Here is a 22,362-nt window from a genome sequence, read left to right as displayed (position 1 = left end):
GCCTTGTCTTTGACCCCCACATCCACAGATGCACTCTCGTGCTGGCACCTATTCCAACCCCCTTGGGCTTCACTCTGCTGACCAGGCCAGCAAATCTCACCTGAACGGTCTCTATGACGATGGAGAAGGAGTGGTCCTGGCAGTCCCGGGCCAGCAGGTACTGGCAGATCCCACTGAAGGTGAAATATCTGTTGTCAAAGCTCTTGAAGTGAGATTGTCCTGTGACCAGACACTCCCCTGGAGGAAACAGAGTAAAGAGGGAAGGATGGGAAACCCTTGTAGTGGAGGAGAAAGACAGAATGCACGTCTGAACACAGAGACCCAAGACCAACACCCCGTGGACATGCTTTACACTAGTTTTACTGGAGGACTTGAAGTCACTTCCAATGCCTTACAACTATAAGTCATCTGGATCATTAACCTTATTTTGCAGAGGAAGTAACTAAGGGAGGTGTCAAGGGTCAGACTAGAACCCACACCTCCTGAGCTTTTTTCCACAGCTTCATCCCCTCCTGGTGTCACAGCCTGTTCTCACCAGGTTCCATGCTTCCCGCTGCGGTCAGGGGTCACCCCAGGCTAACACCCAGGTAACAGCCCAGGAGTTGCAGTGTCTCAGTCTGGGAAGGGCCTGCTGAACTGCATGGCCTTCTCTAGACTGGAAACTGGGTGACCCCAGTATACAATCCCACCCTTCTTCCCAGAGGAGAGCTCTCCCCAAGAGAATCCTTAGAGTCAAGTGGGCAGAAAGGGCAGCCACTGCATGGTCACGTGAGAGGACTGAGGCCAGGACCCTGCGCTGAGGACTCCTCCCAGGCGAATCCATGCTGTGACTTCAGCCAGGACCAATGGGGGCCTAAAAGGCCATCTGCCCATGATCTCACCACCGCCTGGGCAGTGCTGAGCTCTGCAGGGCCAGCTCCACGTCCAGGCTGACACGTCTGTGGGTGGGGACAAGGACTCTCCTTTTCACCCTACAGCTCAGAGCACTGAACTCACCCCACCCAACCACCCAACCACCCAACCAACCATCATCATCTTCCCGCACAGCTCTGCACAGGTCCTATATCTAGAGGTCAATGCAACCCCAACTGGGGATACCACAGCCTGTAAAATGTTTCTGTGTGGAGAGGTCTCTGCAATGTATCCAGTGACTCCCCATCAGCCCCACCCCAGCTCAGGGAAATCCCACTCTCAAGACCACAATGCCTTCATTGAAGCTGAACCAGCCATCTGGAACCCTTCCCAGCCTCCCTTTATATGTTTCTTCTCTCTGTGTTCTCATCCTTACCTTGTACTTTATAAGAAAATAAGTAGACACAAGTACCAAGACAGTTCTAATAAGGAGGGTCTCCGCTTGCCTCCTACCCACTCCATCCCCAAGTGGCAGGGACTTGGTACCTCAGAACACTGATCCAATCTAAACCTAAAGTTCCCCTTAAGAGGGTCCTACAGTCAGTCCCCTTATATCTACACGCTGAGGCTGAGTCCTGTCACATGGCCAGAGGATATTCAGAACCACAGGGGAAAATCCAGTAGGCCTCTACTGCCTGCTGTCTTCAGGCCCATCTCTGTGCTTACAGTAAAGGTCGGGGCAGCGCTAGACCACACAGCATTGGGTCTGGGTGTGGGCCTATCTGCTTGGTGGTATTCAGAGGAAAAGGAAGGGGAGTAAGCCCAGGCTGATGATGGTAGGTGTTCCTCTGCCTGGTTTGCAGGAAGGCTCGTCCACTCCAGGATGGCATGGGCCTAGAGAGGCAGTTAGGAGAAAGCAGGAGGTGCAGATACTTCTCCTCAGAATCACCTTCCCACCACATTGGCCCTCAAGAGTGGACAGGATGGGGGTCACTGCTGATGGGATTCAGAGCAGAACAGACAACAGTGAGGAAAGGCAAAGGTCTGCCGAGCTGATTGTATATGGACTAGAATTCCGGACCGAGTGACGTCAGAGGAAAAGTCTTTCTAAAATGGCTATTTTTCAGAAATCACCACCCTTATACAAACAGAGTGATATGATCATTGGTATTAAATATCTCTACTTTGTTGCAGTAAAGTGGGTAGGAATTCTTCCCCGTGCCTTTCTCTGTTTTCTCAGGAGCTCTCTTATCTGAATAAGAAACTGAACCACTGTTATCTTTGACAATGCCCAGGAAAAGAGGGGTCAGCAAGAAAATGTGCAAATATCCGAAAGCAAAACCATGCGGGCTGGGATCTAATCCTCTGATCTGAGCTCCTGTTCTAACTCCCACTGATCTGCGTCCCAAGTGTAAAGAATCAGAAGCATAAACATTAGATTGTACCTCATATCTCTTTGGTACAATCAATACGCAGAGCTGCAGGAAACTTAGGAACACAGAGGACAAGCTGCGAGGTTAGTGGCTGGTCACAGAGCTGAGTGTCAGCCAGAGCAGCAGGCCAAGTGGGAATGCTGGCCACCCGCAGCTCAGAGAGAACACCTCAGTCCATCAGTTAGCAGACAGCAGAGGGAGCTCTGGTGGCTTGGTGATAAGGAGCAGGGCTGCCACCTCAGAGGTATGTGGTTCCAATCCACTAGCTGCTCTGTAGAAAAAAAGATGGGCAATCTCCTCCCATATGATTTGCAGTCTCAGAAAATCTGCTGGGGGTCAGCTATGAGTCAGTTTCAGTTTGACACCACATACATAACAAGAACAGGAGTAGGAAGCTCTGGTGGTGGTGTCTATATAAAAGCATACTGCTAACTCAAAGGCCATACATCTTCAGGGGCTCGAACCTACCACCAGCTCTGCAAGAGAAAGATAGGCAGTTTCTTCCCACAGAAATAGATTAGATGACAGTGAGTTTACATTTTTAGTGAGTAGACAACAAGCAGGCAATGAATCGAAGAATGAATGAAAAGTTTATGACCCATAAGAGAGCATACAAAGACTATCCTGTAAATAAAGAAGTTCCACTCCTATAACTCTATTAACTCCCCCAAGAAAAGAAAAATTAATCTCTCATCTAATGGAGGAATATTCTTCTTCCAAACAACCGTGCCTTTTTCTTCTTTTTTCAGTGATTCCCTGAGAAGGGGGTGTTCTCTGGTCAGATCACTGCCTTCCATTCTTTTTCACACAGCACACAGAAGCACTAGCCCAGAGGCCTTTAGCAAAGCACCTCAGCCTTCCTCCTATTGTATGTTTTCATGGAAGCCTGTCTCTAAATCACAGCATAACCTCTACTAAGTGTTCAAGGCCCTTTGCTTAAGAACACTGTTATTGTTCTGTGAGGCTCTCACAATTTCTCCCCATTTTACAAAGGAAGAAACTAATTAAAGAACCTGCCAAAATCCCAACAAGGATTTTAACCTAAAGAGCCTGAAGAGCCCTGTTGGCACAGTAGTCAGATGCTTGACTACTGAAAGGTTGGAAGTTTAAATCTACTCAGTGGCTCTGCGGGTGAAAGACCTGGCAATCCGCTTCCATAAAGATCACAGCCTACAAAGCCCAAGGGAAAGTTCTACACTGTCATATGAGGTCATAGAAGTCATAATTGTCTTGATTGTGCCAACAGCTACAGCCAATCAGCATGCTCCACGACTACTTCCTCTGCCAGAAGATGGGCCCTTGTTCCCCAAGTCTTTTGAAAGGCCAGTTCCTCTTCATATCCACATGCAGACTCCTCTGACCCGTCCTGCCAGCTTGTTTCTCTGTCTCTCCCTCTCACTTCAGCCCGGGTCAAAGAACCTCACCCAAGAGCACCAATAAAAGCTTCTTTGCTTACTTTCAGTTTCCGCACCTATTTTATCATACAAAAGATATCTGATTCTAAAGGCCAAATCACTTGGCATCACCTTGTACTGCTGCACAGTATGATCCTGGAGTTTCTCAGAGTCCTGATTTCTTTAGGATCAAGCCTGATGTTATTCTAACCTTGGACACATATGAATACATACCAAAGGACACATGGGTTTGCATCCAGAGACTGGGGGAGAGACGTCTTAGAAAGGACAGGAAATGCCTTGCACTGGCCTGAAGGTAGTCTTCTGTGACATCAGAAGCTCCAACATGCCAAGCAAGCCACAGTACACTTCCCATGAATTTAAGGAGTCAGAAGCCCCATTCAAGCCCAGACATCCAGGCATGGACCCTCAGACAGGTGAGGCATCTGCCCAAGTTTACTCATCACACTGCCTCTGTTGACCAAGGTTGCAGATTTATCTTCCACCCTGTGGGCTTTAGAAAAAAACTGAGCATGGATTCCAAAGCTGAATCACAGGGTTGTGTTAGTATACATTGGAAATTATCCAAAGAGGTAGCTCCATCCCAAGGCTTCCCTCTCATCATGGGCAGGTGAGTAGTACCTCCCAAGCCAACAAGTTGCAACTCTGCTTACTTCCTGATCTACCTGCCCCCCCACCACACCCCAGCACCCATCAATCATCCCTGCTCCTTCCACTGTGCCTGTGTCTCCAGGCTTCTCCCACCCTGCTTTACAAAGAAAGCAGCTGCAGCTCTGCTTTACAAAGATGTTATCAGCTAATATGAATGTTAATAAATCTTACTATGTCAGGTAACAACCATCTCTCAACAACCATGTAATGAAGCTCCTATTATTAGTTCTATTTTACATATTAGGAAACTGAGGTTTCGAATGATTAAGCATTTTGCAAATGTCACACAACTACTAAAGGGTGTAACTGGTATCCCTACACAGGAAATCTGAAGGTATTCCACTTTTACATGCTCAAGGCATTGTGATCACAGAGGGAAAGTCCTCCACTCTCAACTTCTCAGAATACCCACCTCTGTATTCTGAAGACTCATAATGCTGAGAACTCCAGCCAGCTTCTTCTGCCTTACTAGAGGAGCTAAGTGTATCCTCTTCCAGAACCTTTCTGTCTGCGCTCGCTTAAGCAGTACATAAATCAAAATCAGAACCTTCTGTCCACTCTTCCCATCAGAAGCACTATCTTCAATAATCACATTAGGAGCCTCAGGAAGCTCCCCCCACCTCCAGCAACTGAACCATGATAGAAATGGACTGGGTAGCAATGATCAATTGAATTTTAGAATTAAAGAAAAGGGGGCAGAGCAAAGACTTTGGGAATGCTGAGCAAGAGCCTAATGGCAGAAAGCAAACCATTTGGTGAGGCTGCCTTCCAGATTTTCACTGGAAGGCCAGAGATCATGACTGTCTTGGATCAAGAACCCTCCACGTATATAGTGGATTTTATGTCTTCCCAGGATCAAGTATCTCCCACATTTATAGTGGATTTTCAAGTAGATTTTAGATGAGTGAGTAAATGGATGGATGGATGGATGGATGGATGGATGGATGGATGGATGGATAAATGACTGCTTATAATAAGCGGTTGTTAAGATTCCCTAGTCTGGTAATTAATCAGTCTGACAAAACACAATAAACCAAATTCCCAATTCCATTGCCTGTAGCCCACAGATCTTATAAAATGACTGGTTATCTTTTAGATATTAAAAGTTTTTCACAACTTATCTCCTCCTGTCCCGGTATACGAAAAAAATAATACAATAAAAATTTAAAAAAACAAACACACACACAAAAAAGTTTTTCACATCTTGATTGTAGAAACCATTTATGTCTTTCAGAAGGTTCTTTAGATGTTCTACAGGGTTTAATTATGTTAAATTCAAGCATGGATATTCCTTACAAGGCAATCTTAGCCACTTTCCATCTAGTTCCAGATTTTTTCCTAGTATAGGGCACAGGGTAAGGTAAAGTCCTATGTGATCCAAATGCCTTTAATCTAAAGACTCCACATATGGTCCTAGATGTTGTTGTTGTTGTTATGTGCCATTGAGTCATTTGCAACTCATAGCGACCCTATGTACAACAGCCCTAAACCCTGCTCTATCCTGTGCTAATCGCATTGCCTCTGACACACCCATCCCAATTACCCCAGTCACTGAATCAATCCACCTCATAGAGGGTCTTCACCTCCTGAGCTGTCCCTCCACCCTCCCAAGCATGATGTCCCTCTCCAAGGACCTGTCCCTCCTTACAACACGTCCAAAGTATGTCAGACGAAGCCCCAGAATCCTTGCCTCCAAGGAGTAGCCTGGTTTAACCCTCTCCAGGATGAATCTGTATGGTCCTAGATAGGCAAGTTTAAACCACACACACCCACAAAATCAAAATGGCCCCTTCAGGTCCAAGGGTATAGGAAACTTTTTGTCTAGGTGTTAACTGCATAGGGGCCCACAAAGGACTGCCCTGGCATGCAAGCAGAAGCTGAGCTGGTCTTTAAGTAAGTGAGGCCTCTTCTGAGCTCATGAAGAGATGGCAAAGATCCTTCTGAGAATGGATCAAGGACTAGGAAAGAGAGCCAATGAATGGGCAAAGGCAGGAGTCAGGCAGTTGTGAGTTTGAATCCTGACTCAAGCTTTTAGCTCCTATGTGACTTTGGGCAAATTATTGAAGATGTTCTTTTCTCTAGATCTTCTATATTCTATATTCTTCTGGAAAGTGAGAATAGAAAGTACTTGTGTCATAGGCTGTTGTAATGAAGTAATACAAATAAAGTGCTTAATTTCAAGTCTAGCATATAGTAAATGCCATGCGAGATAAAAAAATGAGGAAAACTATCAGGACAAGAGTTAGGGTCACTGGGGAAGGGACAGAATGGGACTTAGAACAAACAAGGTTTGCAGTAAATGGAGCTAAGCTGGCACCAAGAAGAGGGGGAAATAAAGGGTAGAGATAGTAAGATGATTTTTTTTTCCTAAGCACATTTCCCAAGGCAGTGATAAGGTTGGGAGAATCATTTTAGTAGCCCAGATTTCTTAGCTCTCAGAGTATGCCAAAGTCTTCATATCAGGCATTCCAGAAAATTCCATTAAAACTTACTTAAGGCCTGAAAACTTGCCATACCTTCTTTCCCTTAAGTTTCCAAATAATTTGAGTCCCCTGTGCTTCATCAACATGACCTTACAGGCCCTGAAGCTCATTCAGCCTTAATCCTTTGAGCAAACAGGTGATGGGAAAAGAACAAAACCTTCACCCAGGTGCATTCTCCGCTTTCCTCCTCTTCAAGGCTCACCTTCACTGACCCATGAGCGAGTCAGCACAGCTGAGTCTGGTGGACACACCCAAACTGTGCCAGAGGGCCTTCTCCCCCCACCTGATGGGCAAGGACACACCTCAGAGAAGGGGTGGGTTCAGCAGGAAGTCGCCTACCTGGGCAATCTTCATTGCTGCAGATCCACAGGCTCTTTCGGCAAATACTGTTCAGGAGGAAAGGACATGTCATGAGCAGGTCTGCAAATAAGGTTTCTTTCCACTGCTATCAAGTCAATTCTGACGCAGGGTGGCCACATGTGTCACAAAAGAAAATTGCTCCATAAAGCTGTCTCGGTTGTAATCTTTATGGACGGAAATCACCATGATTTCTTCCATGGGACATGAGTGAGTGTGAAGTGCCGATCTCTTTGTTAACACGCAAATGCAAATCAACCATGAAGGAAAGAAGGAGCACAGGCAAAAGTAGGAGTCAGGCAAATGTGAGTTTGAGTCCTGGCCCTGGCTCTTAGCAGTCGTGTGACTTTAGGCAAGTAATTTAAGCTCTCTAGGCATTTTTCCTCTGGTGCTATCTACAAGCCTAAACAGGGTAACATGAATAGATTTAGAGCTCAGAAAAGATATCACAGCTCGCAAAGAAAGAGATGTGGCGGGAAAAGGGAGGTAATGCTAGAGGGCTTTTTATGAAGCTAAACTTGTCCAGGACAGGGAGGGATCTTAGAGCTATGGCCAGTTGGAAGAAACCCAGATAGAGAAGAAGCAGAAGAGAAAGAACGCCTAGAAGATACAATGTCCCTGAAAAATCCACCCAAGCAGGAAGAAATTCCCAGTCCCATATTCAGCCAGTAGATGAGAGCAAGAGAGAACCATGGAAAGGGGAAATGCCCACACCATGCTGGGCAGTCAACAGAATGAGCATGGAAACCTTCCCACTAAGGAAAAAGAACAAAGAAAACCAAAGGAGACCAAACAAGTTCTCTTTCTAGATGCGTGGAGGGCAGGCAAAGCAAGGCAAAGCAAACATTCAGAGACACTTTGTGAGATGACTCGAATTAAACAGTGAGAGACACGCAAGTTCCTATTCAATCTACGTGTTTTCCCACTGGGCACTGCTGTTTCCTACCAAAAAAAAAAAAGGCCAACCAAAAACACCTCAAAGAAAACAAAGAAGGTTGCTGTTGACTATATTTCCACTTAGGGGCAATCTCATGCATGCCAGAGGAGAAGTGTGCTCCACAAGGTGTTTAGTGGATGATTTCAAAACATTAAATCACAGGCCTTTCTTCCAAGATGCCTGTGAATGGACTTGAGCCTCTACCATTTTGGTCAGTAGCTGGGCTCATTAACCATTTGTACCACCAAGAGACTTCGTGGTGCTGTTGTTGGTGCTGTTATCTGTAGCCAAATGGCATAGAGATCAGACTGTTGTGATCCATACAGGTTTTATGTGTTAATTTTTGGAAGTAGTTTGCCAGCCCTTTCTTCCTAGTCTGTCTTAGTCTGGAAACTATGCTAAAACTTGCATCACACTAACACATGAACCTGACCATCAAACTCAGCGCTTGAAGAGAACTGGCTGAGGATCAAACCCGGATCTCCCAAGTCGGAGAGAATACTATGACTAAAACACTAATGTCTTCTAAGAGACAGACTGTCATGTCATTGTTAGTGCCACGGAGCCAATTCCTAGTATAAATGAATGGCCAGTTGTTTTTGCTTTTGGGGTTTTTTTTCCCCCTTGGAGCCACTGGATAGATTCAAACCAACAACTTTCTGGTTAGCAGCCAAGTCCTTAACTATTGTGCCAACATTAGCTATTAAAGGATCTCAGAGGAGAAAAGGAAACACACACAATGCACACTGCTTGGGGGCTGTTGTAAAGTCAGCAGGACTTTAGGGAGGGAAAACCATATTTTACAGCTTAGTTTGTGGAGGTAGCTAGGCTGGGGTTTGCATGTGAATGATCCTTCTCTGCGTGAACCTCCCCATGCTGCAGGCATTTCTGTAATATAATCCTTACTCTTTCTGACTGACTACAATGCCCTTTAGAACCCCAAATCGAAGCCTCTTCTCTTTCAGCACAGGCCAGGCCCTATCTCTCTTGTGGATGCTCCTATTATCCCTGTATCTCTTCCCAGAGCCCCTGGCCTGGTCTCCCAGCCCATCCTGTGCTGTCCCAATTACCAGGTGTTGCAGTCTCTGGAGAGGGAGGAACCTGGAGGGTAGTGTTTCCCAGAATGCACACAGGAACACTCATCAGGCTCCACACAGCGGCCTTCATCCAGGAGCTGCCCATCTGGGTTCAAGGGCACCAAAGAAAAGGTCTTAACATTGTTAACGTCACTATTGTATCCCAGGTGCATAAGCCCCACCAGCACTTGATTTAGAACTTCTTCCAGGAAGCCCAAAGAAATGTTAAGATTTTACCTTTCACGCTAATCAATGTGAGGGAGAGGGGTTATTCACATCCTTTTAACAGGTAAAGGAATTTGGGAAAGCATTTTGCTCAAGGTCATCCAATAGGGAAGGTGTAAGTCTAGGCTTAGGATTTCCTCCAGGACACTCACAGAATTTACACACTAACCTAGACTGGGAAGTGAGGGAGGATTAGAAATCTCCACTCTACAAGTGAAAAAAATGGTAAAAAAAGAAGAATTTTGTTTAAAGCCTTCCAGAATGGAAGTCATGGAAGAATGGAACTCTCATTAATTCAACTGGGATTTTCACCAAAGCTCAAAAAAGTCAGTCTTGAGAAAGACTTTCTAGTGCAAAGCTTTCTGTCAGCAGAGTTCACATGGCAAATCGGGGACACATTTGAAAATATCTCTCCCAGACTTATTCCCTGCCACCTAAGTGGGAAAACAAAACTCCAACTCAGATGGGGCCACGTGCTGCCCAAACAAAGTCACTGTTGGAGCCCAGGCCATCCTTCTAGTTCCCTAGACAGAAGTGCTTTCATAGACACAGTACAACAGGAAAACATAAATTAAAAACAAACATCATCTCAATCCTGATCACTCTGTACAAAGACGTTTAAAAAGTAAATAAAAGCCCTCTGATTTCAGCAGAAGGGAACAAACACAGTGGCCTTCATCTCATCTCCTGAAGCCAAGGGCACTGGCAAGGTCTCAGTTTGGTAAATAAAGTGATAGGTTTATTTACCAGGGCAGCTGCAGCCGTCCACGCACTGCTCCTCACACACTTCATTGATGTGTAGGCTCTGGCAGGTTCTGGTACAAGGGGACACACACTCCTTATACTCCATGCCAACAGGACACGCTGGTCCTAAAACAGAAAACCAAAGTCATTTCCCTCAGAGTAACATCCTACAAGTCATCCCATGTTCAGAGTCTCCTCTTTTTTGCTGCTTTAAGGGACATCTCCCACCCAAGGCCAACATGTTCCTTTAGGGCTTCTCTGCTGCTCAAACCCCCCTAATATAAACAACACCTTCTCTGCTCTCATGAGGTCCTGGCTACGACTCCTCATGGTCACCTCAGACCATTCGCTACCTCTTTGGTCTGTGTCTCATGAACAATGTGGCATTGCTTTGCTCCTCTGTGCTCTCTGTCCCTTTCACCTAAACCCCTTCCAGGGTGAGACCACGTTCCTCTATCTCAGGAGGAAAAAACCCCCAAACTTTCTGAAACTAAGCAATGGTGCCTTCTATCACATTCCTCTTTTGAAGGTTCCCATGAAATCTAGTGGCTCTACCCACCCAATGCCCTCAAGTCAATTCTGACTTATAGTGGCTTGCTAACAGGTTTCTGAGGCTATAAATCTCAATTGGGCAGTGCAACAATGAATGAATGAAAACCCAAAATCTCTGTAAATGTTCATTAAAACGAATAAAATTTAATTAAAAAAATAAATCTCAATTGGGAAGAGAATGTCCATTTTTCTCTCAGGAAGCAGTTGGTGGATTCGAACCACCTTTAGGTTATCAGTGCAACACACTATGCACGATGCTATCAGAGCTCCTAATCGAGCAAGGGCAGACTCCGTATATGCCCATTGTTTCAGCATGGGTGACATTCGTATTGTATTTATATCCACTTTGCTGCAGGACTACATTCAGGGTCCAATCATCCAAGTGTCTCAATATTCTCCTCCACTGGACTCGGCTGCTCTAGGCCAAAGACTAAACGTCCTCCTTTCTCTCTACCTCGTAACCGATTATGTTCTGCCTGACTGAACCACCAGATCAGACCAAACTTCTTTTCCAGGTTTCTGTTCACCAAACTATTGCCACAAGAGCCTTCTCCTCCAAACTACAAGTATCTCCTTCACCCAATCTTCAGAGATGAAATAAAAGCCCTGCCAATCCATTAAATTTTCCTTACAAGAGAAGAAACAAGCTGCTAATATTCACATTTCTCACACACCCACAACAAAGATGAAAAGCCTTCATTGAGAAGCTGTTTCCTACAAATGGAAAAACATGTTTGTAGTGAAAATATTTTGCCTCTTCCTCTAGCTTCATCAGTCTGCATTATCTGTGCAATTATTCCAAACTAGTTGGCCATCTATGGACTTAGCCTTTGATCAGTGAAAGGCTCTGGGTAAGAGGTTTCTCGCAAGGTGACCATTAAATCACTTAATCACAATAATTTGGAGACGTTGGCAATGATTAGGGACCCAGAAAGATTAGATCAAAAACATGGGAACCAAGAGCTGAGGTGGAAAGAATGTGTTCAGCCTGAAGGAGAGAGGGTTGGTTTTAAAAAAGAAACTTCATAAAAACTTCCCCGATGCTGAAAGATTATCACCTGGGCAGTTGGGCCACCTCCCTGTTCTTGTGAATTTAGATAGGCAGGGAGTGATGACATCACCTGTATCTACAACTGAAAATTCCGATTTTAGTCAGAAGCAGAGAACAACTTGGGAGTCAGGGAATGGATTTATTTCCTGAGGACACTTAAAGGGAATGTGGGAGACACAATGAGAGAACAGAGGCAAGAAGGCTTTTCCAATTTTGGCCACGATCTTCTGGCCAGCAGGGACTCCACCAAGGGGTAGAAGGCAGGAGCTTTTTGGGGAACTGGGTCTAGGAACTTAGTGACTTTGCAACCACAGACTGTGAAGGGGTGTAGAAAAGTAAACAATCCTGACACACCCTCAGCTTCTGGAGGGCTATAACCCCAGGTCAGGCACCACTCATCCGTCATCACCAGACAGCCTTCCCTGGCCTGGAAACCGCCCAGGAGGGGCGGGTGGGCAGGTGACTTACTGCAGGTGCTGTGGGCAGTCCAGCCGTAGAGCACGACGCCCTGGTGCGCGCAGGCGCGGGCGTACTCCAGGAGCGCAGAGCAAGGGCAGTCGGGACTGTCACCGCACGTGCACAGAGCCTGCTCACACAGGGCCACGAAAGGCTCGGGGTCCACCGAAGGGTGGCAGCGGGTGAACACCGAGGCACTCTTCAGAAGCTGGCACTGCTCCCACAGCCCCTGCAGAACAAGATGGTCTTCTCAGCAAGAGTAGTGTCATGTGCCCCTGCCAGCTTCCATGTGCTCTGTTGGTACTTCCCACAGATGATGGCAGCTGGGGATGACTTAACTCTTCCTGCATAACCTAGGAAGCACTCTAAGGAAAAAGACTATGTCTTTCTTATCCACCAGTGTCGTCCCAGCACCTGACAGCATCAGGCTCCCAGTAGGTGCTTATAATAATTTGTTAACTAACCAATCAATCACAGAAAAAGATACTGCAGGCATATATTGGGAAGGAATTGAAAACTAAAGTTACATCGTAGACTGAATCCTGGAAATGTAGTCTCGGGCCTTTCAACTACTATGGCAGACAAAACCTTAGGAAAGAAAGTATTAAAAAGAACACTGGACTTGGCATCAGTCATCAGATCTAAGAATCCCAGTAATACTATTCACCATTGGTTTTGTGTTGACATTTGCCCCTCTAGGTCCTGACCTTGGTCTCACTGTGAATGAATGGATGAAACAAGGGTTTTATTTAAATTTTATTTAAATTCCAGACCTGGAATTTAAACTCAGTAGGCTAGACCCTCTGGTGACATAGTATAGTATTCTATGTGTGGAACTGAGAACCAAAAGGTCAGTGGTTCCAATTTTTCTCCAGTGGAGAACAATGGTCTGTCTTTTCACGGAAAACTGATGAGAAGTCTTTATGAGTTGGAATTTATTTGAAGGTAGCAGGTTAAGGTTTTGGATTAGGCTAGAGATTTAAGTGTAGCAATATGCTTTTTCAGGTATTTTCTCAAGTGATTCCTGTGTCCATTCAATTCCCATCAGCAAATACATGCTAATACTCTAAGAGATGTCCCTGAGATACTCTTTAAGACCCTGCCTGTTTTTGGATTTTACTGCTTTGTTTGTACCCAGTAACCCAGTAGCATAAGAGACTTTGTTATTTATTACTCTTGCTAACAAGTTAGCAGGGAGATCTGATTGTGTAGTCCATAAGGAGTCGCATTGCTAACCCAAAGTCTGGGCCTCTCTGGTAATTCTGATCCACCAGCCTTACCACAGAAGCAATTACCACCAGCCTTACCTCCCAAGCAATTCAGAGCCTCAGAAATCCTCTGGAGGGTTAGCTATGAGTTGATCCTGACTTAAAGGCAATGAGAGAATCAGAACTCTTTGGAAAAAATACTCCTCGGTGTTTCATTTACAATTATCTCTATCACCTGTGTTTGAATGAGTCTCAATGCACTTCCTCCCTCCCCATAATTTATCATCTCTGAAGTTGGGGGTGCATATTCTAATTGGCTTCTTCTTGTTGTGTGCTGTCAAATCCAACTAACTCTCATTTGACCCTCTAGCAGGTTTTTTTCCACAGACTATAAGCCTCACAGGAAGAGATAACCCATCTTTCTCTTTCAGAGCAACTGGTGAATTCAAACTGCCTGCCTTTGGGTTGACAGCACAACTTCTTACCCAGTAGTTTATTTTGCTTTGTTGTTGAGAATATATAGAACAAAACATACACCAATTCAGCAATTTCTATGTGAACAATCCAGTGACACTGATTATATTCATTGAGCTATACAACCATTTTCTCCTTTTCTGAACTGTTGTTCTGTTAACAAAAACTCATCATCCTCGGGGAGCTCTGGTGGCCTAGTGGCAAGGAGCTGCAACTACAATCCCAGAGGCACACGGTTCGAATCCACCAGAAAATCAGCCAGAGTATGCAGAATATCCCATGGACCTGAGGTACCTACACAAAGCAGAGACGGAAAGCTCTAACACTGGAGAGACAGTGTAGATCTGATTTGACGGTACACTCACACAAAAATAATAAAATAAAAAAAATAGATAAATTTTAAAAACTCATTATCCTCAAAGTTTTCTGATCACATCCTAATTTAATTGGCAGCTCTTTTGTTCTGAGTGATATAGATAATAATATGCCTTAGAATCAATGACGTCTTAGATTTGACTCAACACAGAATCATCAATATAAATGATGAGGCAGATTGATTTGCACAATCTTTTTCATGCATGTGTGTGCCCTCCTGAACTTAGTGAAAAGATACAACCAGCAGTTTAAAAAGAGTAGCTTCACAGAAGAGTTAAGTCCTAAAGGATAAAACAACAAATTGGTGCTCCTAAACAGAGAGAAGAAAAAAAGGAAAGAAATTTCCAGTTTTGAGAAAAAAGGAACCAAATCTGCTCAAACTGTACAAAGAATACGCAGAGCAAGTCCACATAAGTTGCGAAGCAGTTCCACAAACCAGCCCCGTGGGGCTCCTGTCTTTTACTCAGTGCAAAGCATGGAGAAATAGAATCTGACTGCTGCTGTTCACCATTCAGAGCCACCACAGCAGCACAGAAAACTTCTGTCCTCCTCACAGTGCCACTGCACTGGAGTTTTGAATCTTCCTAAGAACTAGACAAGCAAGGCTGCATGTCACAGCTGCTCCCAGATCACAGCACCCTGGAGCATTCAGGCTGGAGGCCAGGTCTGTGACCTGGACAGGACAAGGCTTGTTCTCTCCTCAACTTAGAAAAAAAGCAGATGAAGGCTGCTGAGCTGCAAAACAGTGGCCAGCTGTGGGCAAAGGCATCAGCAACTCGCTCCCTCCAGACCTGTTGCCGACCCCAGCTCACCTACAACCCACCCTCAGAGTTACCTCTGATCAGATTATAAACTGCAGCCACAGAGTTTCCTTTAAGCGTTGGCTTAAAGTCTAGTTCAGCTGCTTTCTGATGTTGGGGACTGAAGTAAATTTCCTCACCTCTCTGGACCAGAAACAATAATGACATTCACGCTGTCTTTTTCAGTTGCTTAGTGCAGAGCAAATCTCAAACACTTACTGCTTCAAGTCAGTTCCAACTCACAGTGATCCTCAGAAGCCCTCCAGTTTTCAAGGATGTAAATTCCAAGGAGAGGAAACTGCCCATTTTTCTCCCTCAGAGCTGTTGGTGGTTTTGAACCTCTAGAGCCAGCCTTTGGGTTAGCAGCACAACTCATTATGGATTACACCACTAGAGCTCCCTGGCATATGTTATTGTTATGTCTTGTCAAATAAGAACCCATGCATAGCTGATCGTCCTGTGGTTTTTCAAAGGCAGTAAATTCCATGAAAGGAGATTGCCCATCTTTCTCCTGTGGAGCAGCTGGTGAATGTGAACTGCGTGTATTTGGGCTAGCAGCATAACTCCTTACCACTAAGGCCCCAGAATTCTCCTGACACATTTATTATTGTTAGGTGCTGTTGAGTCAGCTGTGACTCAAAGCAACCTTAAGAACAATGAATAGGAAACCCGTCCTGTGCTGCACCATCCTCACCATCTCCATCTACAGTCACTGTACCATATTGTGTTGTTTTCAGGAGCCGTTGAGTACAATTCGTTTTGACCCTATGAACAGCAGACCTAAACCCGGTCCTATTCTGTGCCATCTTCACACTTCCTGACACACTAGAGCCCATTACAGCAGTCACCATGTCAATCTAACTGGTTGAGGGTCTTCTCTCCTCTGCCAACCTTCCTCCCTTCCAAGCATCATGTCCCTTTCTAAGGACTAACCCCTGCTAGCAACATGCCCTGAGTGTGCAAGGCAAAGTTTCGTCGTCCTTGCCTCCACAGAACACTCCAGCTACGCCCTCTCCAAAACATATTTATTTGTTCTTTTGGCAGCCCATGGGATGTTCAGTGTCTCCTATTAACAGTTATTTGGTTTAGGTCTCACATAATTTTATTTATCCTTCTATGTGCCACCCTGAGCATTTTGTACAAGGGGAAATGGGGTTTTCTGAAGACAATGACCAGCAAGGGCAGCAGAGATAGGCAGGCTTGCCATGCCTTGTTGTGATTCTTTAACAGCTGTGGATTCAAGGTTAGTGTTTCCCAACTGTTAGTTGGGTGACCCAGGGCTTTTTTGTTAACACTTCTTCCTCAGAAAATGAGGACAGTAATAATAGTTCCTATTTGATAAGACAGTAGTAAAGACAATGAGAATGAAGGAAAATATGAAACACACTGCATACAAATTGTGTATGTATGCAAAGCAATATAAAATAAAAGAATTTTTAAAAGGCTGTAATATAAAAGGAAATACTGTATATAAAAAATTTAGTCCGATGCATAAAACACACTGCCTTCAAGTCGATTCTGTCTCATAGTAACACTCCATCATGGTTTTGAGATTTTTTAAAAATCCTTATAAGAGACTATTTTATTATTATTATTTCTGTGTGTACTGTCAAATCAGATCTGACTGGTACAGGAGGTGATTATTCCTCCTTCTTCAGCAGAGCATCTGGTAGATTTGAACCATACTCCTCTGGGATTGCAGTGCAGCTTCTTGCCACTAGGCCACCAGAGCTTGCCTAATCCTTATAAGAGACTATTATCTCATCATTCTTTCTCTCTCAGAGCAGCTGGTAGACTAGAACCAATGACCTTTCAGTTAGAATCGTAACATGTAACATACTCTTCCACAAGAGCTCTTTAATACGGGTCTTCTCTGCCCTCCTTTATAACCTTAGTGATATGATTCCACATCTATTTTCTAGCTCCTTTATCTCTAGGAATATTAATTTATGCCCTTACAATGCATTAACGAAGATAATTTGAGAACTCAGTCACTTGAGAACACACATCCCAAGATCACCACATAACAATTGTAAAAAAAAAGAAAAAGAATAGGCCTACTATGGAGTGGCATCCACTTCCTAAATAACATGCCTCCAGAAACTATGAATTTTGATAAATGTCAATGATTGTAGGGGGGCTTCAGGCCTTTTGCTCATGGAGTCACTATGAGTCGTGCTAGACTAGAAAGGAATCAACAATAATCATCTAATTTATTATTTCAGGGCTTTTCTTCTTTGCAGGATTCTTTTAAGCCTTCTGCCATTCAGGTCTAACACCTACCTGAATTAAGTAGATGCTGGCCATCAACTGGCATGCCTGTAATCCTTGTTGCTAGGAGAAGTTATTCCTTAGAGAGGGGTGTCATGCTTAGAATAGTGAAGGGACAGCAAAGGAGAGGAAGACCTTCAACTAAATAGATTGACACAGTAACTGCAGCAATGGGCTTGAGTGTGTCAGGGACTGTGTGGATGACACAGGATAGGACAAAGTTCAGATCAGCTGTTCACAGGGTCACTACGTGGCATACTTGACCCCACGGCACCTAACAACAACATACTCCTAATGGCAGTGCCATAGTCTCATTCTAGCCTCTGGAGTAAACATCAGTTGAGCCCATGGTAGTTTAACAGGATACTCAGAGTACATAATTAGGGCTCGATTTATCTAAATCTTACTAGATGTATATTGCACACTCCCACAAGCATCAGAATATTTCAAAACATCATCTACAGAGCCCATATTTCCATCGTCACCACTGGTATCTCGGCCACTCCCTTCCACCGTCCCTCCTGCCATCAGGCTTATTCTCCACACTGGTGAGACCAAGAGGACCCAAGGGGCACCTGTATCCCATTTCCTTTATATCCATCTCCTGGGCTGACAGAGATGAATTGTTGCTGCAGTTATTTGGGTTCTCTGTGGTGAACAGAAGGAAGATCTGTGGTGAGCAGAGTGCTGATTTTTATAAGCATTTATTTAGAAGGTTCACACTCATCCAGACAATGTGAGTTTCCATCTAGTACAGAAGAGGGAACTCTCTCTTCCTTGTAATAAATCAGAGAACTTCCCTTCTTACTGGCAATTTGAAGCCTGTGGCTACTCTTTTTTTCATTCTGCCCCATCCGCTGACCCATCAGAAATGCCACGCAGGAAGTGGGGTCGGTGAACCCTGAAAGGACAGAAGAGAGACTGCCCAGATGCTTTGGCTCTTGTCTACATCTTTCCTTACCCACAACTTGGACCTAGAGAAGGACTGAAAAAGAAGTTTCATGGGCTTTTTCTAGGGATCACGGCCATTCCCTAGGCTGTAGGGCAGGGGTGCAGAGCAGTCCTCATAACAAAGAAATTGTCTATAGGGACAGGGGCTGGAATCTTACCTGATGGGACATAGAATCAGCCAGAGAACAATGGACCCCGGAAGCCAGCCACCCAACACCTTTCAGAGACCCAGCAGGCAGAGCCAGCATGCCCCATCTCCAGTTGACCCCCTGTTTAATCTTTTCCCCAACTCAGAGGAAAATGGAACCATTAGTCTAGCACATTTCCTGGGAAATCCCTTGAGATATTAAATGGTTTTTACAGAAAGTCTTAACGAGAAGGGTGTTTTCTGATTATTTGCCTGCAGGATGGGAGTGGATTTCTCCAGAAACAGCCACCTCCCTTTGAGAACAATTCCTTTGGCCTCCTGCAGGTACCTGAAGCCAGGCAAGGCCTCTTTTCTCTTCAGATGCCAAAGGAAAAGTCTCTCATCATGCCCTGTCTTCCAGTCAAAGCTGGACTCATCTCCTGGCATGACCACAGGCTGGCGGCTGGGCAGGACTTCCAGACATCTCCTTAGTTCTGGTAGCAGATCTGCCCTCACCCAGCAGTCCCACCTCAGCAGTGTCACTCTGTCTCACAGTTCTATCCCCAAAAGCCCCACCAGGCTAGGCCAGGCCCTGAGCTTGGACATCGCCACCAGGTCTAAGATGGCATCTACTTCTAGGCTCCCGGACTCCCGTGAGAGGTGTCATCAGGTGGACAGTGACCAAAACGTTCACTCAACAAGCATTCACTGAATGATTTCTAGGTTCCAGCTGTGTGTGCAAGTGAATTTAAAATGTCCCCTCCCCCCTTCTTACAGGGCAATGTCCAAGCTCATTAGGAAGATAGAGAGGCCAGGCTCTTCCCAGTGAGACCCCTGCCTGCTCTAGAGTCCTATCCCTCCTACCCCTCTTCTCTTTGTCAATGGTTTCCAGAACAAATACTCATATCTCTTACAAGCATTTATTACACACCTACTATGTGCCAATGCAAGTAGGCAGTTCAAAGTCACTTCTGCAGGAGAGAGATGGACAATCTCCTCGCATGCATATTTGCAGCTGCTGAAAATTCAGTGGAGGGTCAGCTGTGAATTGGTTCTGACTTGATGGTAATGAGTTGTTTGTTGAGTTGACTATGTGCCAGGTGCAAAAGGTGAAGAAGGAAAAAAAATAGGCTTTGGGTCAGTCCTCAAGAAACCTACCCCACTTCCCATCTCCTCTCTCTCCAGTAAGTCCCTCAGTCCACAAGTCAGGTCAGGAACTCCTAAGAGAAAGTTTCTCTTGAGCTGGCCCGCTTTTCTTTTCCTTCTGGGCTACATGTCTCCACAGCCCCCAGGGCATGTCTACTCTTGTTCCGCAGCAGTCTCTCTCATTTCCCTGTTAGCTTGTCAAAGAGAGAAGCTCTATTCCAAGACATAAAGCAGGCACCACAAAATGCTAAATTAAATCTGTCATTAAAGAGCTCAAGAATGAGTAAATCTCTCTCCAGTTCTTAAGAAGTTTTCCCTCTCTCTGTACTAGGTGTTCCCACAAGGATAGTTCATGTAAAAGTCTGGAGACTTGGTCTCAGGTTAGGAGTGCCTACCATAGAGCGTGAAGATGAGATGCCAGAGAAGACATCCCAAGGAGGAGGCAAACTCTGAATAGATCCCTGGACAATGCATTGAATAGGAGAGTGGCTGTGCCAGGTAATACCAACAGTGTGATTCCAAACGGAATCATTTCCATAGAACAGTTCCCGAGACTCCAACTCAGCATTGTCATGAACATCCCTGGAAAGATCCACTGCCCTCTGGGATACTGTCCTATGAGATCAGTAACCTGAGTTGCTCTTACAAGAAAGTTATGAGTTTTGTCTAACTCAGCTCTTCTTGAATAAGTTCGTATTTTCTACCCATGCATCTTACAGCCCTTCAGTTTGTTACTCCCTGCATGGATTACTCAGAATTCTCTAATCTGCTCCATTTAAGTCTATCCACACAACCCTCTAGAATTTCGTGGATAGGATTTTGTCTGCTTTACCCAGGCCATGACTTAAGAATGTCTCCCATGCATACTCTTTTCCTATAGAAGTTGGGTGTTGCAGTATATTGGGGTGCACACACCAGAAGACAAGCCTCTGAATTCCCAGGTTGGACTTCATTGCACACTCAGTGATGGGAGGAAATAGACTCAAAGAAGTCCCAAACCGTGAGAATCTCCACAAGTCCTCTGCACATCGCCCTATTTGAAGGAAAGCCTGATTCAAACCCCCTCCTCAGTCCTCCAAGGTTAACTACCCTCTCCCTTAAACAACAAACCCACCAGTTAGTGTCAAATCACTTCAGACTCATGGTGACCCCATGTGTGTCAGAGTAGGACTGTGATTCATAGTGTTTTAATGACTGATTTTTCAGTAGATGGCCAGGCTTTTCATCTGAAGATATTTGAATCTCCAACCTTTCAATTAGTAGTTCGTCACATAATCATTTGCACCACGCAGAGAACCCACTGTTCCCAACCCACTGAGACAAGGTTCTGTTTGCAGAGACTGCTTACTCCCCCACTATCACAAACCAACCCCTCAGGCACTTCAAGACAACGTCAAAGAACATAAATTTCCTCACAGAAAGGCTGGATAAATGTAGTCTTTCGGATACAAAAGCAGGCATGGAGAGAGCAAAGAATTTATGAGGTCAGTGTTTCTCAGATTTATAATGCAAGAACCCCTTAGGTATCCCTGAAATCCTTACATGATGTCACAAAGTCGAAACTATTTTAATAAAACAGTGAGAATCGTAAGAGCCAGAACTCAATGAGACTGCCTTTTGTGGGTCTCACAAGTTTTTCAACTTGTATTACAAACAAGTCAGTCCTGGAAGAAGTGGGACCAGGGTTCTGCCAAGAAGCAAAGATGGTGATCCTTCATCCCACTTACTTTGGGCATACTGTCAGGAGGGGGCCAGTCCTTGGAAGAAGACGCGATGCTGGGAAAGGTGGAAGGTCAGAGAAGGAGAAGATGGGTTGACACAGTAATGTAACAATGGGCTCAAGCAAGTGGGAGATTGTGAATGTGGACGCACAGGCTAGGCCAAGGTTCAGATCTGTGCTCACAAAGTTGCTTCATAGTGAACGCCACAGCAGCTAACACCAACAGTCTTATGACTTTAGTATCATGCATTTTAGTGGAAAATATTGTAGTTTTCCTTCTTTAACAGGTTTCCACCTAACATAGGTTTAGAAGTTTTTGCTGTTTGTTTCACTAAGACTTGACCTTGCTTGTTTATTTTCCCTCTCTCACTGGGGTGGGGTGGGGCAGGAGGCAGTTCCAAAAGGTCTGTGACATGTGGTGTCAAAGCAGCTTGAAGGCAGAGCTGATAGATTCCAAGTGTTTTCTATCAAGCTAGAAATTAAATAGACTTGCAAAACTATCAAATGATGTCATTCTTCTCATTAAAATTTTGTAGAGAATCAGAGCCCTTCTGTATTTGAAAAAATTTACTTATGTAAACATGCAATGCTTATTCTTTAATGAACAAATAACTATGTTTTAAATGTGTCTGTTTTAATATCTATCACAGTCATCATCGAGATATAACCCATCTAAGTCTAGTTTTGGAGGGTCCTCAGTCATTTTGTAAGTCATTATTATAAAGCTGCCCCAAGACTATACAGTTTTAGAACCACCGTGACAACAAAAATGTGACCTAGCAGAGCTGATTCCGTTCCACAGCCACGCCATCTGTCAGTAAGTCACAAATTACATGGTTCACTACCTCTTTGATGCACCCCACCCCTCCAGACCTTATTTCCTATTAGATTAGAAGACAGCATAGCAAAGAGGATATAGCATAGGTTTCAGAAGTTAGAGTCCTTTCCCTATCCCTTTCAGACTCTGTAATCTTGAGGAAATTATCTCTCTGTACTTCTGTTTTTTCACCTGCAAAAGAGACTCAGAGTTGTTCCACAGTACCTAGTCTGTCTTTCTT

At 44.7% G+C, this 22,362-nt stretch overlaps 1 protein-coding gene across 1 annotated transcript in view; it reads right to left on the bottom strand.

The window, feature by feature from the left end:
• VWF (von Willebrand factor) overlaps positions 1-22,362 on the bottom strand; it is a 227,928-nt gene that overhangs the window by 148,771 nt on the left and 56,795 nt on the right. Inside the window, exons 6-10 of the mRNA XM_006891361.1 lie at positions 12,245-12,461; positions 10,177-10,299; positions 9,199-9,310; positions 7,174-7,220; positions 101-237 (exon numbers count right to left, since the gene is read on the bottom strand). Of these exons, the coding sequence (XP_006891423.1) occupies positions 101-237; positions 7,174-7,220; positions 9,199-9,310; positions 10,177-10,299; positions 12,245-12,461 (636 nt within the window). The remainder of the gene's footprint in view (positions 1-100; positions 238-7,173; positions 7,221-9,198; positions 9,311-10,176; positions 10,300-12,244; positions 12,462-22,362) is intronic.

This window comes from Elephantulus edwardii, unplaced genomic scaffold (assembly GCF_000299155.1).
Source record: "Elephantulus edwardii isolate Elephantulus edwardi_28Jun2011 unplaced genomic scaffold, EleEdw1.0 scaffold00096, whole genome shotgun sequence".
NCBI lineage: Eukaryota > Metazoa > Chordata > Mammalia > Macroscelidea > Macroscelididae > Elephantulus > Elephantulus edwardii.
Note: the sequence above shows the minus strand (reverse complement) of the source record. Positions and strands in the feature narration are given on the sequence as shown.